The sequence below is a fragment of the Procambarus clarkii genome, chromosome 52, assembly GCF_040958095.1.
Source record: "Procambarus clarkii isolate CNS0578487 chromosome 52, FALCON_Pclarkii_2.0, whole genome shotgun sequence".
NCBI classification, from domain to species: domain Eukaryota; kingdom Metazoa; phylum Arthropoda; class Malacostraca; order Decapoda; family Cambaridae; genus Procambarus; species Procambarus clarkii.
In genome coordinates this window covers 24,504,899-24,524,049 of record NC_091201.1, presented here as the reverse complement: position 1 = coordinate 24,524,049, position 19,151 = coordinate 24,504,899, and the positions used below count along the sequence as shown (strand labels likewise).

Sequence of the window (19,151 nt, the reverse complement as noted above, 5' to 3'; positions counted from 1 at the left end):
CTTAATCATCATCAATCAATCAACCTGTGAGTGGACATACCGCCATAGCAGCATGTACAACACCCCTCTATATTTTTTCTATTTTTTTTTTAAATTTATTTGTATATACAAGAGCTCTTACATTTTTGTACAGCCACTAGCAGGCAAAGCGTGTTTCTCAGAATACGACCGCCAAATTGTTTAACAACCAGGTACCCATTTTACTGTTGAGTTAAACAGAGGCTATAGTTAAGGATTTGCACCCAGTAAATCCTCCCCGGCCAGGATACGAACCCAGGACAAAGCACTTGCGGAACGCCAAGCAAGTGTCTTACCACTACGCCACAGAGACTGTAAATTATACCAAATGCTTGTGCTACTGGTAATGTACTTTACATTTTAATATAAATATTGAGTTCCAGGAATTTGGAGGCCCAGGTCAGAGTGTATATGCAAGTTATTGTAACGTTCTTCATGTTGGACAATAAACACACACTATGGTAACGAGATGTATATTTGATGTAAATGGATACAGCAATGGTTGATGTATGGTATGACAGCATCATGACAAGGAGAACCCTGAGGTTAGGTTGCAGAGTGCCGGTAAATGCAGAAGCATCAGATCGAATCGTACATAACTATTTCGGTTACAGTCAGTTTCCCCCCAAAAAAAAACTTCCTTTGTTTTTAAAAGTCAATGAAAAAGTGCATTGAAAACTGCTGGCAACACAAATACTTTGGATGTGAATATTAACATTGATATTGTAAATGAACTACAGCTTAGGCTTAATGAAAGACTAAAACCTCTAAATACACTCTTTGGAAAGTACATTGGTATTAATGTTTAATATGCCAGAATGTTCTACATGATGTTCATTAGATCCCTAGTTGACTAACATGCCATACACCTTATAAATCGACCAAACACTCAGCTGAAAGCTTTAGAAAAATTTAAAATGAAGCCAAAAGGTTAATTCTTGGAGATGCAAAAGCATCATCAATGTGAGGGAGGAGCTGAAACTTCCAACTATATGTGGAAGAATTGAACAGCTCAACACAATCTTCTGTGTCAGGGTTACCTTGAGGTGCTTCCGGGGCTTAGCGTCCCCGCAGCCCGGTCGTCGACCAGGCCTCCTGGAGGGTCATGAGAGATTCGACATCACTGGTACTACTTAAGAGATAAACTGACTAGTGCTTTTTGTAGGTAGGGAATGTGTTGCCAATGCACTAGCGAGCTACCTGTATGCAAACTGGTTGAGATGAAGTGTGCCCAATTTCATCAAACTGAATATTCCTATTAGATGCAACGTACTCATTAATGATATTTCATTATATCTGTACCATAAAATACAAGTCTCTTACATGCCCAGCAGCAAAAAGAGCAAGGAAAACCCTGTACTCCTTAAAGCAATAATACTTGAAACTATAAAGTCCTTAAAAGATAATTTACAGCCTCATGAGCACTATGCTTACATTGATGGGTCTGCTCAAATGTCACTTATTTCAAACTTTTCATAAACTTTTATCTGTTCGTTATATTTTATGACTATATATTTTACATTAATATATATAACATTCAATATTTTATTCATCCATCTAATCTTGATTGTACTTTATTTGTGTGTACTGTGTGCTTCATTTGCTGAGTTGTTCAGCAATTGAGGCTTCATTTTTCACAAAGCCTTCATTTGTCTAACGCTGTGTTGGTAGAGTAGCGAGCTGTCACTTGCTTCTTGTACCTATGTGAGGGGGTCAAGGTTCTGGCTCTGGTCCCCAGTAGGATAAGCAAGAATTCTCACAATTGATATGACATTTAGTATGGCGCAATATTAGTGTAATTACCTAAGTGTAGTTACAAGATGAGAGGTACACTCGTGGTGTCCCGTCTTCCCAGCACTCTTTGTCGTATAACGCTTTGAAACTACTGACAGTTTTGTGATAGCTTCATGGAGCTGCCAAGGGACTCCACAGAGATAGAAAGAATAAAATATACTTTATATTAAAACTGCAGGGAGGGAAGATGGCAGATGTGAATGATGGGCAGATATGGAGAGTGAGCTTGTTAAGTAATGCGGTATGCAAACACTGTACACATAGTAAGCAGAATGAGTAAAAGCAATTTGCTAGTAAGGAATGAAAGGAATTTTATTTGCAGCAATTCACAAGCTGTATTTTACACTTAATCTACAAAAGTGCTGAGATATGGCTGCTGCTATTTTAAAAATTATACTTGTACTATTTTTCCCTATGATGCTATTGAGTGGGGAAGGTATTATAAAGGACCCACTTTTTCTCATAACATCTTTAACACATTATACCTATCCTATACCAACAAGTGCCTCCTCATCACATGCATGTGCAGAAACAAGGTGGTGGTGATTAATGGGTGATAATTTACGATGATTGATGATGAGCACATATTTAGATGATATTGTTTAACACCATAGAAATACTGGACATTACTTACATAGATGCTTTAATATATGAAAGCGTTTATATTTTTACATGTTTCAGAAGTTGTAAAATCGTAAAATATTACCTAAAGTAATAGGAAGTGGTGTGACTATCTTTAATTAACAAGTCAAAATGTAGGTGATAATTGGGGGAGAATAATTTGTGGACACCCTGTAGTCTTTAGGGGAAAGACCCAATAAGAAAACTAATCAGCTACCTGATTGCCAATGCCACATCTAAAAATAATAATATTTGAAACTTTGGCTCCTTTTAATCGTTTATCTGGAAAAAATTTAACAGTATGATAAAATATTCAACCAAAATTGTAGGAATCTGGCCATTTTAGATACTGTACTTAGTATTTTTGGTAATTTATCTGGCACATTACTCATATTGTTGCTCTGACAGATACATATTCTGACTCACAGGTAATAGATTAGGCACTATATTTGAAATCACTTGCTCCCAAAATTCTGCGAAATTTCTGCTACAACTTTCATGCTCATCTTGAAAATGACAACAAAAAATATATATACAATTAAAAATATTTTTGAACTATTTACATACATAATATGAATTGCCTCAGTACTGAATAAATAAAATAATCTATCTGCTTGTTACACTAATATCCCAGTACTGCTCAAATGACTATACTGTACACAACTATACCATATACACAACATAGCAGGTGTAAAACATTTAACAAGGAATTATTTTACATACAATTATTAATATACATTTAACATACAATTATTAGGAGAAAAGCACACAGAAACTGTATTGGAGGGGACCTACATTCCCTCTAATGCGTTATGTGTGGTTTCCTCCGAGGCTATGGGTCCCCCTTCTTCCAGCCAGAGGTCGTACTCCTTTCCCTTTGATTTTTTATATAAATTAAAAAAAAATTATTAATATAAACTAAAGTTCAGGTAAATCAAAAGTTCAACAGTTAAGAAGTTACTGTGGCTTCAATACTTGCTTGGCACATATTTTTTACATTCATCTCTTCTACAGAAACATGACTAATTTCTTCGTTTACATTAAGATTGGTTTGACACTGAGGTTCCTCTATAGTTTTGTCATTTGTATTGCCTTCTAAATCCTTCGTTTCTCTAGACTCATCATCACTATAGTACACAGATAAATAACGATTGACATCTTTACGCAGAACACCTTTGTCTTTACGAGGCTTGCGAGGCTTCCCTGGGGTACAAGAATAGTTCCGCTTGTAACCTGGGGTATGAGTTTTTGTGTGGTGCATCAACTTTTGCTGTAATATATCAAGAACACATTAATAACATTTGAATATAAAACTGAATAAATGTTCAAAATTAAATACTGTATATACTGTATGTAGATAATACTGTACCAAGAAAAATTTGGACTTTTATAGGCAAGAGACAGTTGAGAATTACAAAAAGTGTTTCCTTGATGACATAAATATCAAAGTTTCATAGATGGAAAACATAATGGTAAAGGAGTGATACAGATTTTCCACATTTATTTTCTAGGATGCATAAATGTGGATCCCTAGCATGAGAAGTCATAAAACAAGTTCATTTGGTAACCTTCAAAACTGAGAGGAAATGTAACATTGGTTTCCTTAAAGGAGTCGCTGGAGCATTAATATGGGCGAGCACTAACAAGAACAGCAGCAAATGTTTACCTTGGAGGAAAGCCGCCTGCTGCAAACACCACACTCAAAGATCTTCGACTGGTCATGTTTGACCGCAATATGTGCCTTTAAATTTTGTTTTTGGTAGAAGTATCTGAAATATAGATAAATCATAAAGTGAAAACAACAATAAATATTTTGAGGATGTTCATTTTATCATTCTCACAGGTGTACTTTTCCCTGTACAATTAGAACACTCAATTTCAACTAGGATAGCTTGACATAGACAACAGTGCCACAGTGGCTACACCACTCCTGCATGACCATCCATCAGAACCTTCGAACATAATATACATCCTGAAATGAAAAATTTCCTACATAGGTATGTGGTACGACATCATCTGCTGATCATTACCCATAACTGCAAGTTTTAATGGTGGTTTGTTCAGTGTGTTTTTCTGTCACTCTTATTTAAACCAATCCAAAAAATCCAGTGTTGAATATAATGAAACTCCTCTTTCTAGTACAGCCCAGGAGGCTACCTGTAGCTTTCTCGCTGAGAGTGGCCCATACTATGAGTCACATCAGCCGAAGAAATGGGCCCAACCACCTACTCTTGGAGGACTGGCAAGCATTGTTCACAAAGCCTCAACTCAGAGCCAATACACCTGTAAAAATATCGAGTGATGAAGCTACAGGATCGAACCCTGAAATGCCCAAAGAGGAAGTCTATGAAGCAACAGCCGGTGAAGGGCAGCCAGGGCCCTAACCTAACAGATGCAGCAGCTGTGAAATGACTGGAACCAGAGAAACCAGTACAGAACCCTGAGACAAACTCTTCCCAATGAGAAAAACAAGCAGGCAAAATTCAGGTTCCCAAACATTTGCTCAACCAACTGTCAAGTCACTTGGGGCTGGTCCCAAGAGATAACAGCAGAGCTGTAAGTGGAGCAAGGCTGAAGGAGACAGGGAAAAAGAGCCAACGAAGAGTACTAGACAAGACCTAGCCAAGTCCAAACTTGGGACGAAACCAACTGGGACTTTTACCAGTTCACCAGGAACCTGAACCCAGCAAGCTTGGAAAAAAACAGATCCCTGGCTAACTGACACATGTCGGCCCTAATCCAGCAGGCTATGGATTAGTTGGTTGTTGAAGTAGGCCAGGGACACCATTCAACCCCTCGATTGGAGAACCAACCGAACTTGGGCTACCATAATCATGTGGAAAGTAAGACAAGGAATGAAGCTGTTCAAACCCCCAAAAATATGAAAGAACCAAAGGTCCGTTGAGTCCCTCTTCAGGACCAGGAATAATTGGGACACCCAACTGCTACAATCCTTGATTAAGGCTCATTACTGTCATAGGTCTCTCAGTCATCCCCAACTTGGCCACAACTACAGCACATGCTAAATAATTTTATTTTATTTATTTATTTTATTTTATTTATATACAAGAAGGTACATTGGGTTTATGAGAATACATAGCATAGTATTTACAATCTTGTAAAGCCACTAGTACGCACAGCGTTTCGGGCAGGAAACGCTGCGCGTACTCAGGAATACGTACGTACAGGAATAATCTAACTACTATATAAATTAAATAATGAATGACTAAAACACACAAATTAAAATGTAACCAGTATAATGGGGACTATAAGAGAAATGATATACTTAACATACAAGAATAATAATAATAATGGTGTAAGTTAATGAGTCTAGGTTAAATGCAGACCCGAGCAGTGAACACCAAGTAAATTACTTCAGTCACCTATTAACAAAAAATTATAAGAAATGAAGTTACTGTATTTCACGATACAGACACTCCCCAATACAGTACAGTACAGTATTACAAAACATACTACATGATTTTATGACTGTCAGATAGCTTACCATGCCCTACCAAAAAAAACAGCGTTGAATGTAATGAAACGTCATTTTCTGGGTGAGATCCGGAGGCTCCCCGGAGCTGATATGTACAGTGGAACCTCGAGTGACGAGCGACTTCAGTTACGAGCATTTTGATTAAGAAGCAAGCCACTCGCATAAATTTTGTCTCGACTGACAAGCTTTCGCTTGATAACGAGCGTTCCGCTGGTTCTCGGACACCTCCGACGACAGTGTTGCCGTTGTTTCGCAAGACGAGTTTTCCACATGACGAGCTCGGTGCCAGAATGGATTAAATTTGTTAATCAAGGCGCCACTGTATATTATTAGACTTTGGCATCAGTCAGTGTGGATGGAGTTCTGGGCATACCGGGGACCACGAGCCAGAACCTGGCCCCCCTCAGAAAGGCATGAGGAGCAATGGCCTATATTAGTGCACATGTGTTTGGAACATTCTATGTCTGCCATCGACAGGGTCAGGCACCCAGAAAGGTAAGTGCCTCAAAACAGACCCCCTATTCCGGTTAAAACAACTACAGAAGACTAACGAGTAGACAGACCTCTCCAAATGAAACACGAGCAAACGAGCATGAAGTCACACGTGCCGGGCCACATGTCTGTGCAGCTCCCCCTTCCCCGGGAGGGGGAAGGGGGAGCTGACTTGGTTCAAAGGAACCAAGTCTTTTCCTATTGTTTATATAGGCCAACAACATGCGTGGATCAGGAGAGACAGTTCTAAGTGATTCAAATAGATTTTATTTGCAAGAATCCCCTCAGTAGTTCCTTTTTAAGGCCCTGAATACACTCAGGATAGAGCTCCAGTAAGGCATTGGATGACTTTTGTAACATGGAAACAAGTACCTTTTCATACCATGTCTTTTGTCTCTCCAACCAAGAAAGTGTCCACTCTGACATACAGACATGTTTCAAAAGTCTCTGAAGAAGAGGAAGAAACCACCTCACTGAGCCTTGGCCACCCCAACAGCTCAGGTAAGACAGGGATCAAAGGGCAAGGACAGACTGCTACCAAGGATTCAGAAAAGGGGGCATTTTTTTTACACTCAACACACTATTTCTAGACACAACTTTTCAGTAGATCTCCTAGCTGCCTTCCCATGGTGATAAGAAGTTATTATGCCAAGAGGAAACATAATAGTAACATAATAACAGTATGGGAGTCTTACCCGACAAGGCAGCAGCAAGGAGCAGAAGACCCGGTATGAAGCAGACGTGGACATCGGGTAGATGTCAATCTCCTCAAGGCAACACAGCGTCGCCGAGGGCGAGGGAGGTCTGGGAGATATCTGGTGGCAAGTACTCTATTAGACCTCCAGAAACCCCGGATCCTAAAATTGGCAGTAGGCATATTGGCAAAAAATGCCACTAAGGCAATATATTTACTCAATCATATGTGCAGGGGTATGCACAAGGCTAATGAAGCTAAACTGCCCAACAAAGAAACTGACAGATAAGATCCATGCACAGAAGCATAGGGCAAGTATAATTAAATATAGCAGAAAAACCAAGTTCCTTGAAAATCAGCTGAAAGAGATGGACAGCTGTGATTTTAGTGTGTGTATCACAAAATTCTGGACACACAAACTACATCTCACTGAACTAAATGACATTTGCAGGCTCTAGGAAACTCGGCACCAAAAGTCAGAACAAGCAGAAAATGGCAGAGCACATGAAGAAAGTGCCACTTGAAGCAGGTGCAACTGAACAGTATTAAAGCCAGACAAGTCATCCTCAGATAGTGAAGAAAAATTCTTCAAATGTATCATCTGTCTTTGATGTTCATGTGAGAGAAGCACATGGATGGCCAGATTGTTAAACCGGTTATATAAATTATTATGTATAAATACAGTGCTGGGAAGATATTTTGGATTGCAGAATGTTGTGATCAAGTCAAGCCAACGGGAAAATATCAAGACCTGAAGACCTTCTCAAATTTATTGTTCAGTATGGAGATGATAATGTCTTCTCCAATCTTTGCATTGCTATTCAGATAATGCTAATCATTGCAGTTTCCATTGCTAGCTGTGAGAGATCATTCAGCAAGTTAAAACTAATACTTTCATTTTTGAGAGCCTGCATGGGTCAAGGCAGACTGTGATCTTGCTCTGCTGCATATATGAAGAGAAGAACCAAAAAACTGACTTTGACCACATCTGCATCAGTGATAGCAAGGAAGGTGCAGTTGCTATTTTTTATGTAATGCCATAATTTGTTAATTAAAAGATCAACAAACTTGACTTGTATTTTTAGCCTAAACAAAAATACATATCAATCTCCCCCCCCCCCCAAACATACACACAAAAAAAATCCAGCGATGAATGTAATGAAACGCCATTTTCTGGGTGTGACCCATAGGCTCCCCGGAGCTATCCAGGCTGATATGTAACTAATAGCTTTTTGGCATCAAAGTGCAAGGATTCTGCCTACTGGGGACCATGAGCCAGAATCTGGCCCCCTCAGAGAGGCAGGAGGAGCAATGGCCTATAGAAACTCCTGTGTGATTGGAAGCATTCTATCTCTGCCAGCGACTGGGTCTGTCATCCAGAAAGGTAGGCATCCCAAAACAAACCTCTATACTGCTACCGAAGCCGAACGAGTGAACAGAACTCCTCAGAAGAAAACTAGCAATTAGCAAGACGTCATCACGTCGCCGCACCGCAGCCTGAGCAACACCCCCCCCCACTCCCTGGGAGGGAGAAGGGGAAGCCCCAGACCCCGCATCGGCAATCCAACCGGCAGCTCTATAGTTTGGTCCCTCTAGAAAGAGCCCTGTTAGAGCAAAATCCCTGAGAATTTTCAACATATAAAGTCCAGTAAAATGTTCCCCATATCATGATTATTCTTTTACTAATAATTGTGCATTTAACCCGGCCTAGGTGTTGGTTGTGTCCCGATTAATAGGCAATGTAATGTACTCCAGAAGTAAACAAAACAGGAAAGTACTTTAAACCACTTGAATACATCATCAGACTTGCAGACTTATACCTGATCTTATGAGTAGCCTCTAAAGACCCATATTTGCATCTTCATCCCCTACGCAAACCAGTGCTATACAAACGGTACTGATTTTACATCTGTCCGTGTGGCCATGTGGCTGTTGGGTCCTACAAAAATATCCACACGGCTGACCTGATGCTAACTCGATCAACAGTATTTTTGTGCCCAATATACAGTAGTTCCACTCTACATTTTGTGGACTATATCAGCCATTTATCAAGGAAATTACTATTGATAATAGCAGACTATAAGTAAGAGAGTCAGTGGTGCACTAATAGCAAGCAAGAGTTGATTTATTACCATAGAAAGGAGAGACAACTACACAGATCACACATGTTCAGAGGCAGACACTTGGGAGAAAATGTCAATGATGGTGAAATTTAGTCAGGTTCTGCGGGTAGATATCCATCTTGTGACAGGTTGAACTTCAGATTTTGACGAGTAAACTTTGCCCATAGTGTGGGAAAAGTAGGGCACAAGTGGTGTCCCCTTTAACCCATAAAGATGCTGTTATCATCACATGTTGATCTCCATGATAATGCAGTTATCATGTGTTGATTTTTAGTTATTATTCATCAATAATTGCTTTATGTTACAAATAAAATTCAGATTGTATAATAAAAATGTTGCAGCTAATTTTTCAACTAGAGCTTTCCCTGTGTTGATCACACAGCGAATCTGAACACGTCTAATTGGAGGAAACTTCCAATCTATCCTTTTGGTAATATAAATTACCAATTTGACACACATCACAATACAATATTTTATATTTATCTTTTACTATGTAAAACAGGATTTTTATTTGAATGTTATTTTTACTGTATTAAAACGGACATTTTATATGGATTTGGTTATCCATACAACTACACAATATTATACATTGTGTAGATATATTTTATCTACACAAAATATATCTGTTCAGTGCAGCCTCAATTCAGCAAACTACCTGTATATGGGTTTTACACGTATGATACCTTGAGGTGCTTCCGGGGCTTAGTGTCCCCGCGGCCCGGTCGTCGAACAGTGCCTGGTCATGCAAATAAGCAAAATATGATGCAAATAAGGATAAAATAGCTCTCTGTGGATGTAATGGAATTTACCTTAACACATGAAAAATTCTTGCTACCATTTCATAATTACCTTATAAGGTGAATGCAGTTATAGTCATGAATGTTATTAGGGAAATGCAGTCATCGTCCTAAGACGATTTAAACAGTTATGGTCTGGGTTTTACATGTATGATGCAAATAAGGTTATAATAGCTCTCTGTGGATGTCATGAAGTTTATCTTGACCCACAAAAAAGAAAATTCTCCTATCATTTCAAGGTTACGTATACTAGGAGCCTGCAGTCATGTGTGTGTGCCACATTTGTGGTTTATGCCTTTCTTTCAATCTATACTCTCGCCCATATGGTACCAATTAGGCCATATGTCATCACCCAGACCCCAACACATTTGAATGTTATGTATATATCCTTTTCACTACTCTATACTGGTTGTAATCGAGTATATCAGGTAAACCAATCATCAATTGAAACATCACCATGTGAATTATGGGATTTATCAATTTATTCAAAACACACACACACTCTTGCAAATAAAGAGAAACAAGTGATAAATACTCATTGAAACATCCGAGGATAACACAAGAAGCGTCAGCAAAGTCGGGCACTGTGTGTTGACAGATGCCAGACACAGCCACTACACAACCTTTCAGAGCACCTCAACCCAATGAAATGATAAATATTCACTTATTTTTGTGTTTTTCCTTACACTTTGTGTACAAATTAATAATTCACTGATTAAAAAAAAATTATTGTTTGTGCATAGGCAGAAATGACCATTTTGCCATAGCCACTGTCCAAGGGTTAAGGGGAAAATGGCAAAGAGGCCTAGCAATGAAAAATATTGCACACCCAATGGGTGAAAAAACCCTGAACCGAAATGGGAAGGGGCATAGTAAATAAGTTCTGACCCGGCCTTCACCACCACCAGTGTCCATAACCACAAATGCATCCTGGAAAGAAGCAAACAGCTACCTCTGGCTCTAAATTGGGTGAAAATGAGCCTCATGGCCTCATGGCCACACCTAAACTGGTGGTCAAGTTAATGGTCACATTTGAATTCTTTCTTAGGAGCAGTGACCATTTGGTCTGAATAACTTTCTGGAATGATTTCTCTATTTTGAGTCAAATTTTTAATGATGTTCCCCTCACCTTTTAGCAAGGCCCAGATTTTGGTCCTGGTTCTTGATAGTTCTTTGTAGGTCTCAGGGACTTTAGAAATTGGTCCTTTCAAATGAAAAGCTCTATGGCACTAAAGACCTGAAGCCTCAGGAAGCTACTGAGAGGGCCAGCATTACAAAATAAGAAAAATTACATTCAGAAAAAAATCTTACTTATCACACGTTGCAACAGGGCAGTAATAAGGCACTTTATCATTTTTATGCGTTAATCGATGTGTTTTAAGTTGTTGGAGTGTTTGAAAGGATTTGCTGCAAATATCACACACTGAAAAAATAGAAAAAACATGTGTTATAAAACAATTAAATATGATAATATTATAGTATAACTTAAATAACTGAAGAAGAAATGCCAAACATTCACATCAGCTACTATATTAACATGTTATTAATATGTGTGTGTGTGTATGAAGATTCTCTGGTTATTTTTTGGTGTTGTACTGAATGATGCAGAAAATGTAGGATTTATAAACTTGATGTACAAGGACAAGCACCTGCCCAAGTACAGGTGACTTTACTCTAAATACTGTACATATAGATACATGTTTACAAATACAGTACATACATATATTTTCACTTGGACACTCAGCCCCTCGACCTGCCAACCACACAGACACTAGCAAGCTGCTCTACCAACTGAGCAACGAACACCCCTTAAAAGGAAGAGTTCCAAAGGCACCAACCAGCTGCCCAACTGGAACTTAAGGCCTTCCCATGGGGTGCCACTTTGGCATGTAGGTGTTAGGTGATCCATGTCCTTATCATATAAACCCATCCTTTTAAGAGGGTGTGTTCTTGGCTCAGTTGATAGAGGGGCTGGCTAATGTCTGTGTGGTCAGCAGTTCGAGGTTCCGAGTGTTCAAGTGAAAGTATACAGTATGTATATACTTTTTTGTACAGTATTTATACTCATTTAGAGTAAAGTCTCCTGTACTTGGACAGGAGCCAGCTCTTGTATATCAGAAGTTATAAATCCCACATTTTCTGCATCATTCGGTACAACACCACAAAATAATCAGATAATCTTTATATTGTATATATACTGAGTATATATATAATACACAAACCCAAATCCCAAAATATTCATAAAGATTATAGTGCCTAATTTAAATAAAACTTAATTCAGTGACCGTAACTGTTTTAAATTTCAATACAATGTGAAGTAGCCTTCTCAAAATACGGCTGGAAAAGAAAATAGGTAAAAATGCAACATTGTAGGATATCCAGAGAATAAGTCACAATAACATGGCTGAGACTAAATATCCCAACTCATTTAAAAGACAGGAATGTGACAACATTTTGGCTAGTCCTGGACCCTTATTAAGTCACAACTGATCATTAGCAACTTGATAATGGTCCAAGATGGGCCAAAATATCAACTCATTCCTGTCTTTTCATGTGTAGGTTAGGTTATTTACTATAGTATATTTTCATAAGTGGGGGATACCAAATCAAGGTAAATACTACAATGATTATCCTGTATCATTTGCTGAAGAAGTAGAAACAATTACTACGTACATTACTTACTGATAATGTAGTAATGTACATTACTACTGAAACAATTAGTTGCTATTACTTTAATAGCAACTATGTTGCTATTAAAGTAAAAGAGGAGGGGGGAAAATGCGAATTGCCTGAAGGAAATTTTAAGATCAGCAGTGAGCATAATACAGTACTATATTGGTAGGTAAATGGAAAATATTTCTCTTCAGCTAAATTTTATTGGTTCTACCTCTAGGGTGACCAACAGAAAGATGGTGTTGCAGGTCCTTATATTCATCAAATGTTTTTCCGCAGGATTCTCGAGGGCAGGAATAGCGATTTTTCTCATGAACCCTCTTGTGACGTTTAAGACGACTAGGAGCTTCACATCTTACATCACACCCAGGGAAGTCACATCTGATAAGCAACAAAAACATACCAATTTTAAATACGTACCTAAAAATTATCAGCTCGCTCATAATTGTGCAGGAATAGTTTTTCAACTTATGTGCACTTCAAGGTAATGATCTGACAGAAGAATTTTATTACTTAAATTTATATATTCTTCACTATAAATATAACCACAGTAAAATCAGGTAAATTTGTACTAAGCAAAAGGCCTCATAGCAGCATAAATCAGGCTGAAATGGGTAAGAATACATATGGCATATTATTTTCAAATGACATTACAAGTGCTGGAGTAATATTGTATTAGCGATATATGAAAAGTCCAGGTTTTTGTTAAAATATCAAGACATATATGAAATTATATAACGTCAAGAACAAAAATTCATTTCGAATCAGACTTACTTGAATGGTTTGATACCCGTGTGCACATAGGAGTGCGTATATAGATGCTGCTGGTTCTTGAAGGTCTGATCGCAACTATCACACTTAAACAGATTACGCACATGATATCGGAAGTGATGCTTCTTTAAAGAGTAAACGTTACTGAAGAATTTTTCACATTTGTCACATCTGACAAAGAAAAACAAAATAAATCAATACTCTAATTTACTCTCTCAACATTAACCGTGTATTGCAGTAAATTACAGTATATGTAAAAATATAAAAATGTGTAAAATACAGTACTGTATACAGTACGTAAAAAGACAACAGTTCACTGACAATCGGAAATACAGCATATGAATTTTACAAGGGCCTCTCAAACAGAACTGTGGACAATTGTTGAAAGACAGACAGTATTACAAGTATAATGCTCATGCACTGAAGTCACGGGACCCAATCAAACTTACTTTAACTTCTCTTCAGACTTTTTCTCCTGGTGTCCCGTTTCCATGTGCCTCTTGAGGTGTTGTTGTCGAGTATATGACCGTGAGCACCATGCTACAGGGCACACATACGGGCGCTGAAAGCACAAGTAAATACAGCATTTACATATGAGCATGCTTGTAAATTTAGCTGTTAATTACTTGTTAATGTAGTAAATTAAGAATACATGTTGTTGGTTATGAGTGTATCATGAGCCTCATTTCCCACTTTCGTGGAGGTGAAAAGGCCCTTGTCCAGAAAAATTTATAAAGCATTAAAGAATGAGAATTAGGTAAGACATAAACAACCCGTTCTCGCAAATTTAATAAGTCAATATTGACTTATTAAATATGTGCATAGGTGACATACTTAACATAATAGATACCCTTAAAAAGATTCATAGAAAACACCGACCTTACCTAACCTTGTTAGTATCTTAGGATAAGCATCTTATTGCTTCGTAATTACAATTATTACCTAACCTATAATAGGTATAGGTTAAGTAATAATTGTAATTACGAAGCAATAAGATGCTTATCTTAAGATACTAACAAGGTTAGGTAAGGTCGGTGTTTTCTATGAATTTTTTTTAAGGGTATCTATTATGTTTAGTATATCACCTATGCACGTAGTTAATAAGTCAATATTGACTTTACGAATTTGCGAGAACGGGTTGGACATAAAAGGTGGAGCTGGACATAAGCTAATGAGAATATAGAGGAAGTATATTATATAATTAATATACTTGCTACAAGCTTAACAGTAGTTTATTCACAACTTTGCTAATACAATGGGTGCTAAATACACTGATTTACGCTAGATTCATGTCAGCAAAGCATGGCTGGACCAGCGCTTAGCTCGAGGAGCTACCGAGTTAAACAACATCTGTCCCAGGAAAGACACTACTGTAAATGAAATGTTTGGAATAAATTGTTGTGTTCCTGAACACTTTGTACACTAATCTATACTTAAAGCCCACATATTAGATACTTACCTCACCAGTGTGTGTTCTTTGATGCTGAGCAAGGAGATTGGGTCTACAAAATGCCTTTGTACAACCTTCATACGTACATGCATGCACAATCAGGCTACCTCTATTACCACTGGATATACCCAAACGTCTTTTATTGGTGGTAATATTTAGTACTGTATCATTGCTTTCTATATAATCTATTATATTTTTCTTACAACTATTCACTTCTATTTCTTGGTTTATACTTTTCACTGCCTTTGTAGTGACATAATCGTCAGTCATCCCATCACAGGTGTTAATTTCATCAATTTCACTTCCTTCTTTTGTACTGTCACTTGTATCAGTTTCCTCTTTAGAATATGATTCATCACCCTCTTCATCACTTTCATATACAGCTACAGGTTCTACTTCTATAGTTATGCTTACATTGTTTTCTTTTGCTATCTGAAAAGATAAACATAAGATATGTATTTCATACCTTAAAACAACCACACTGTTAATTACATATTTAACAAAAATATGCTGCTATACACTCCCATACTCTGGCTGCCTGTCCCCTGACACAATGAATTATTATAAAAAAAAAAGTTCAAGTACAGCAAGATGCTGAATCAGCTGCCAAACGTCTAAGACACAGATCAATGAAATGAACCCGAATGCTTGTTTACTACTGTATATATGAACATACGTTTATGTTATCACTATCACTCCATCCTAACCTTTAACCATTTCTTCCTTTCACATTCTTCCTAAAAACTGACTTTCATTTCACCAGGTCATTTTCCTTTCCTTACATACCTTACTTTAAACATCTCCTTTACAAATTCTCAGAATTAAGCAATGTCTTTAAACCATGCAAACAGACACATCTTAAAACTTTAAGCCCACATATTAAACACCGAGTACTCGCCTCAGAACTGTGTGTTGTTTGATGCTCAGCAAGACGTTCAGGGCTACAAAAACTCTTCGCATAGCCTTCCTGAGCGCACCCGTGCACAGTTACGACACCTTTATTACCAGACAATATTTCATCACTTTGTTCACTGTTGTTTAAATTTATTACCTTGTCACTGTTGTTTATGCAATCTAATTTATTTTGATTCACAATATTCACACACTTTTCTTGTTCTACATTTCCCACACAGTCTGCGGTGACGCAATTACCTGTCATCCCTTTACAGCTGAATATATCATATTTTTCATTTTCTTCATCGTCTATTGCATTATCACTTCCTTCAATTTCCTCTTTATGAAGTGATTCATCTTCTCTAGATTTAACATCTTTAGCCAGATTAATATTGCTATCCTCTGCCATCTAAAAAAAAGAAACAGAAGATATACTGTACTGTATATTCCATGACATTAATAAGATAATCTTATATACATTGTAACTAATCAATATCTGAAAATATGCCCTGAACTTACCAATGCCTCTAAAACCTAACCTTATTTTTCCATATATTTTACCTTCAAGCTTAATTTTTCCAAAATTGTGTTTACATGGTGCTTCCAGGAACAGGATCCTCATGCATTTCAAGAGCCGCCTGTGGTGAAAAAAAGGTACAGGTATCTTTATTTTATGATTAGAAAAAACTATTCAACTAGATTAATGGCAGGAAAAGTATTCCCAAAGCATAGAGTATCATCATAAATACAGAACATCATTTATAGACACCAATGAATTTATTGCATTTGAGGAAAGAGAAAAATAATTTACTCAATATTTTACCTAACAATATATCCTACAATTATTTTAAAATATTTATTTACAATACACACCCCTGTAAGCCTTTACTATGTTATACATTGTTGAAAGAACTATAATTGAGAAAAAAATTAGGTATTAGAAACAAAATTAATATGTTGAATTTTTCAGTTGTGTAGGAGACTTAAACACTATACATATTAGTGATGCCCTGTAATCAATAATTTTAAAACAAATGACATAAAATACCCGGGGCTTTCAATTTATTTACTCATGGATATGGGTTTAGGATCCTGGTAGTACAGGAGGGTTCATTCTCTACTCACAATCAGGAATTCCAGGTTTAGATCCCTGGCAGGACAGAAATCGTCGAGTGCATTTCCTGTCACCTAGCAGCAAATAGGTACCCAGGGAGTTAGTCAGCTTGTTGAGGGGGTGCATCCTGGGCAGGATCAGTAATTCAACCTTGGGGGGGGGGGACCTCAATGTAAGCTTAACACGTACATGTACACTGGCTACCTGTCCCCTGATGCAATGAGTTATTTATTCTCATACTCTACCTAGTTTACTAGTACTGGTTAGAACACTAGACCTACATCCATGAACTACATGAACATCCATGAACCTACATCTATGAAATGGGTACATTAGATGCATTTATGAGCTAACTCTTGCTCTGCATACTATAATCTCTAGTATAGAACAGGGTAGCAGTATTTTTGAGAACCTAACCTTATTATTTAAAAAACAAAAAAAATATTTATACCAATATACAATCCATTTGTTTGTTTAGGTTAATTTAGTCTAAAAATCTAACACCACCATATTGTTCTAATAGTATTTTATACAAACATTTTCACCATTTTTGGAAAGTGGGCTACATTGGAATACTGTACAGTACATGAGAATTAATGATAAATTCACTTAATGATAATTATCATGAAAATTATTTGACATGTTACCCCTTAACTTATCATCCCCCCCCCCAGGCAAACTATTGACCCTCTCCAGGGTGCAACCAACACCAATTGCCTAGCTTCCAGGTACTGTACCTGTTTACTATTAGGTGAACTGAGGCATCAGGTGAAATGAAACAGGACCAATACTATCCTACTGCAGGAATTGAACCTTTCAGTTGCAAACCAACCAACTCTGCTGACCAGTGATACACAACTTCCCATAATGGTTGGTATAGTCGTGTTATATCTATGTACCATTTTACCCACAAATTAGAGTAATTTTAGATGTCTTAGATTAGACTAGGTTAGGTAAATGTGAAGTCATTATGGGAATATATATAAAAAAAATATTTTTTTTACTTTTTATTTACTTATTTAATTTATTTACAAGGTACATTAGGTTTTTGAGAGTAAATAACATTTGTTGTTCTTACATTTTTGCAAAGCCACTAACATGCATTACATTTTGGGCAATTTTGTCTCAAAGAATGATCATATTGTGCAGTGTCACTCATCCTGTACATTACAATACCAAGAGCGGTATGCACAACACCCACCGACAGTAAAAACACGACCCCACAAGTGTTGTACCCGTTGTCTTCCGGCACACACCCGGCACACGTTGCAAGATAAGCAATTGGACCGAAATCTTTGTAGATATACGTTAGATATAAGATTACTAGCCTCAGGGCAGGTTTGGGGAGTAGAAGAACTCTCAACACCCTCTCCAGGTATATTGTATGTGGCTGTGTGGTATTTTGATACTCTTGATATGGTACCATGTCAAGTTGCTCCCTACCATATAGTTACATGTTATTGTTTCACTTTTGGTCATGTCTATTTTGGATTCTTATTACTTGTGGTTTTAAATACAGGTCAATGGTGTAGCTAGGTTATTTATAATACTGAAACATAAAGCACTGCATTTGTGGGGGGATACAGAGCCATGGAAAACTTCATTATCTGGATGATAGATAGTTTGACAATTGAATTGTTAGTTGACAATTTTTGCAAATTGGGGGAGGACAGAGCCCTTAAGAACCCTCAATTAAAAAAAAAGGAAAATTTGTTTATTTCATTATTTATATCAACAGATTCATTTGCACATTTTACTTGGCTTTGAGAATTTACTTGTGTGGAGCTGTGTTAGAGCAGGGGACATGGTGGGAACACACGCCCTCGTGGGCTGGTATGACAGACCTCGTCACCACCAGATAACAGGAACTACAAGATAACCAGCAGGAAGGTGGTCCTGTAGGTCTTAAGTTTCCACAAAGATTGCCTCCGCGTCCTGTCTTCCTCAGGGTTTATAAGACGGATAAAGTGTGTTCGAAGGTCCACCTTGCCTTTCCCCTATTTTGTTTTAAATCATGCGTGCTGTGGGCTCCAAGTTGTATCATCTGTTACACCTGGATGTAAACTCTCTGGTGTTTACAACTAAGAGTATAATGATAAGATAGACAGGAAAGTGTTGTAGTGGTGTAAGAGAGACGTCTGCTAGCGGGGAGGCGCCCACACTGCTTCCTGGCGGTCAGGGGGGATATCTCACTCACAGAAAACACTCTCCCAA

General features: G+C 37.6%; 1 protein-coding gene across 6 annotated transcripts; it reads right to left on the bottom strand.

Moving 5' to 3' along the window:
• Positions 1-475: 475 nt before the first annotated feature.
• Positions 476-19,151, bottom strand: LOC123763634 (transcription factor IIIA). Of its 6 annotated transcripts, none has more exons than XM_045750878.2 (12): positions 18,713-19,151; positions 16,949-17,087; positions 16,363-16,461; positions 15,828-16,232; positions 14,939-15,361; positions 13,929-14,041; positions 13,483-13,650; positions 12,923-13,089; positions 11,347-11,458; positions 7,117-7,236; positions 4,100-4,202; positions 476-3,703 (listed from the first exon to the last, which is right to left on the bottom strand). In XM_045750878.2, the coding sequence occupies exons 4-12, from the start codon at positions 16,230-16,232 to the stop codon at positions 3,383-3,385; spliced, it is 1,932 nt and encodes a 643-aa protein (XP_045606834.1). In that variant the 5' UTR covers positions 16,363-16,461; positions 16,949-17,087; positions 18,713-19,151; the 3' UTR covers positions 476-3,382. The 6 variants fall into 6 exon arrangements, with proteins under 6 accessions (XP_045606834.1, XP_045606832.1, XP_045606833.1 ...); XM_045750876.2 differs by having other exon boundaries at positions 16,385-16,461; positions 18,713-19,145; XM_045750877.2 differs by lacking the exon at positions 16,949-17,087.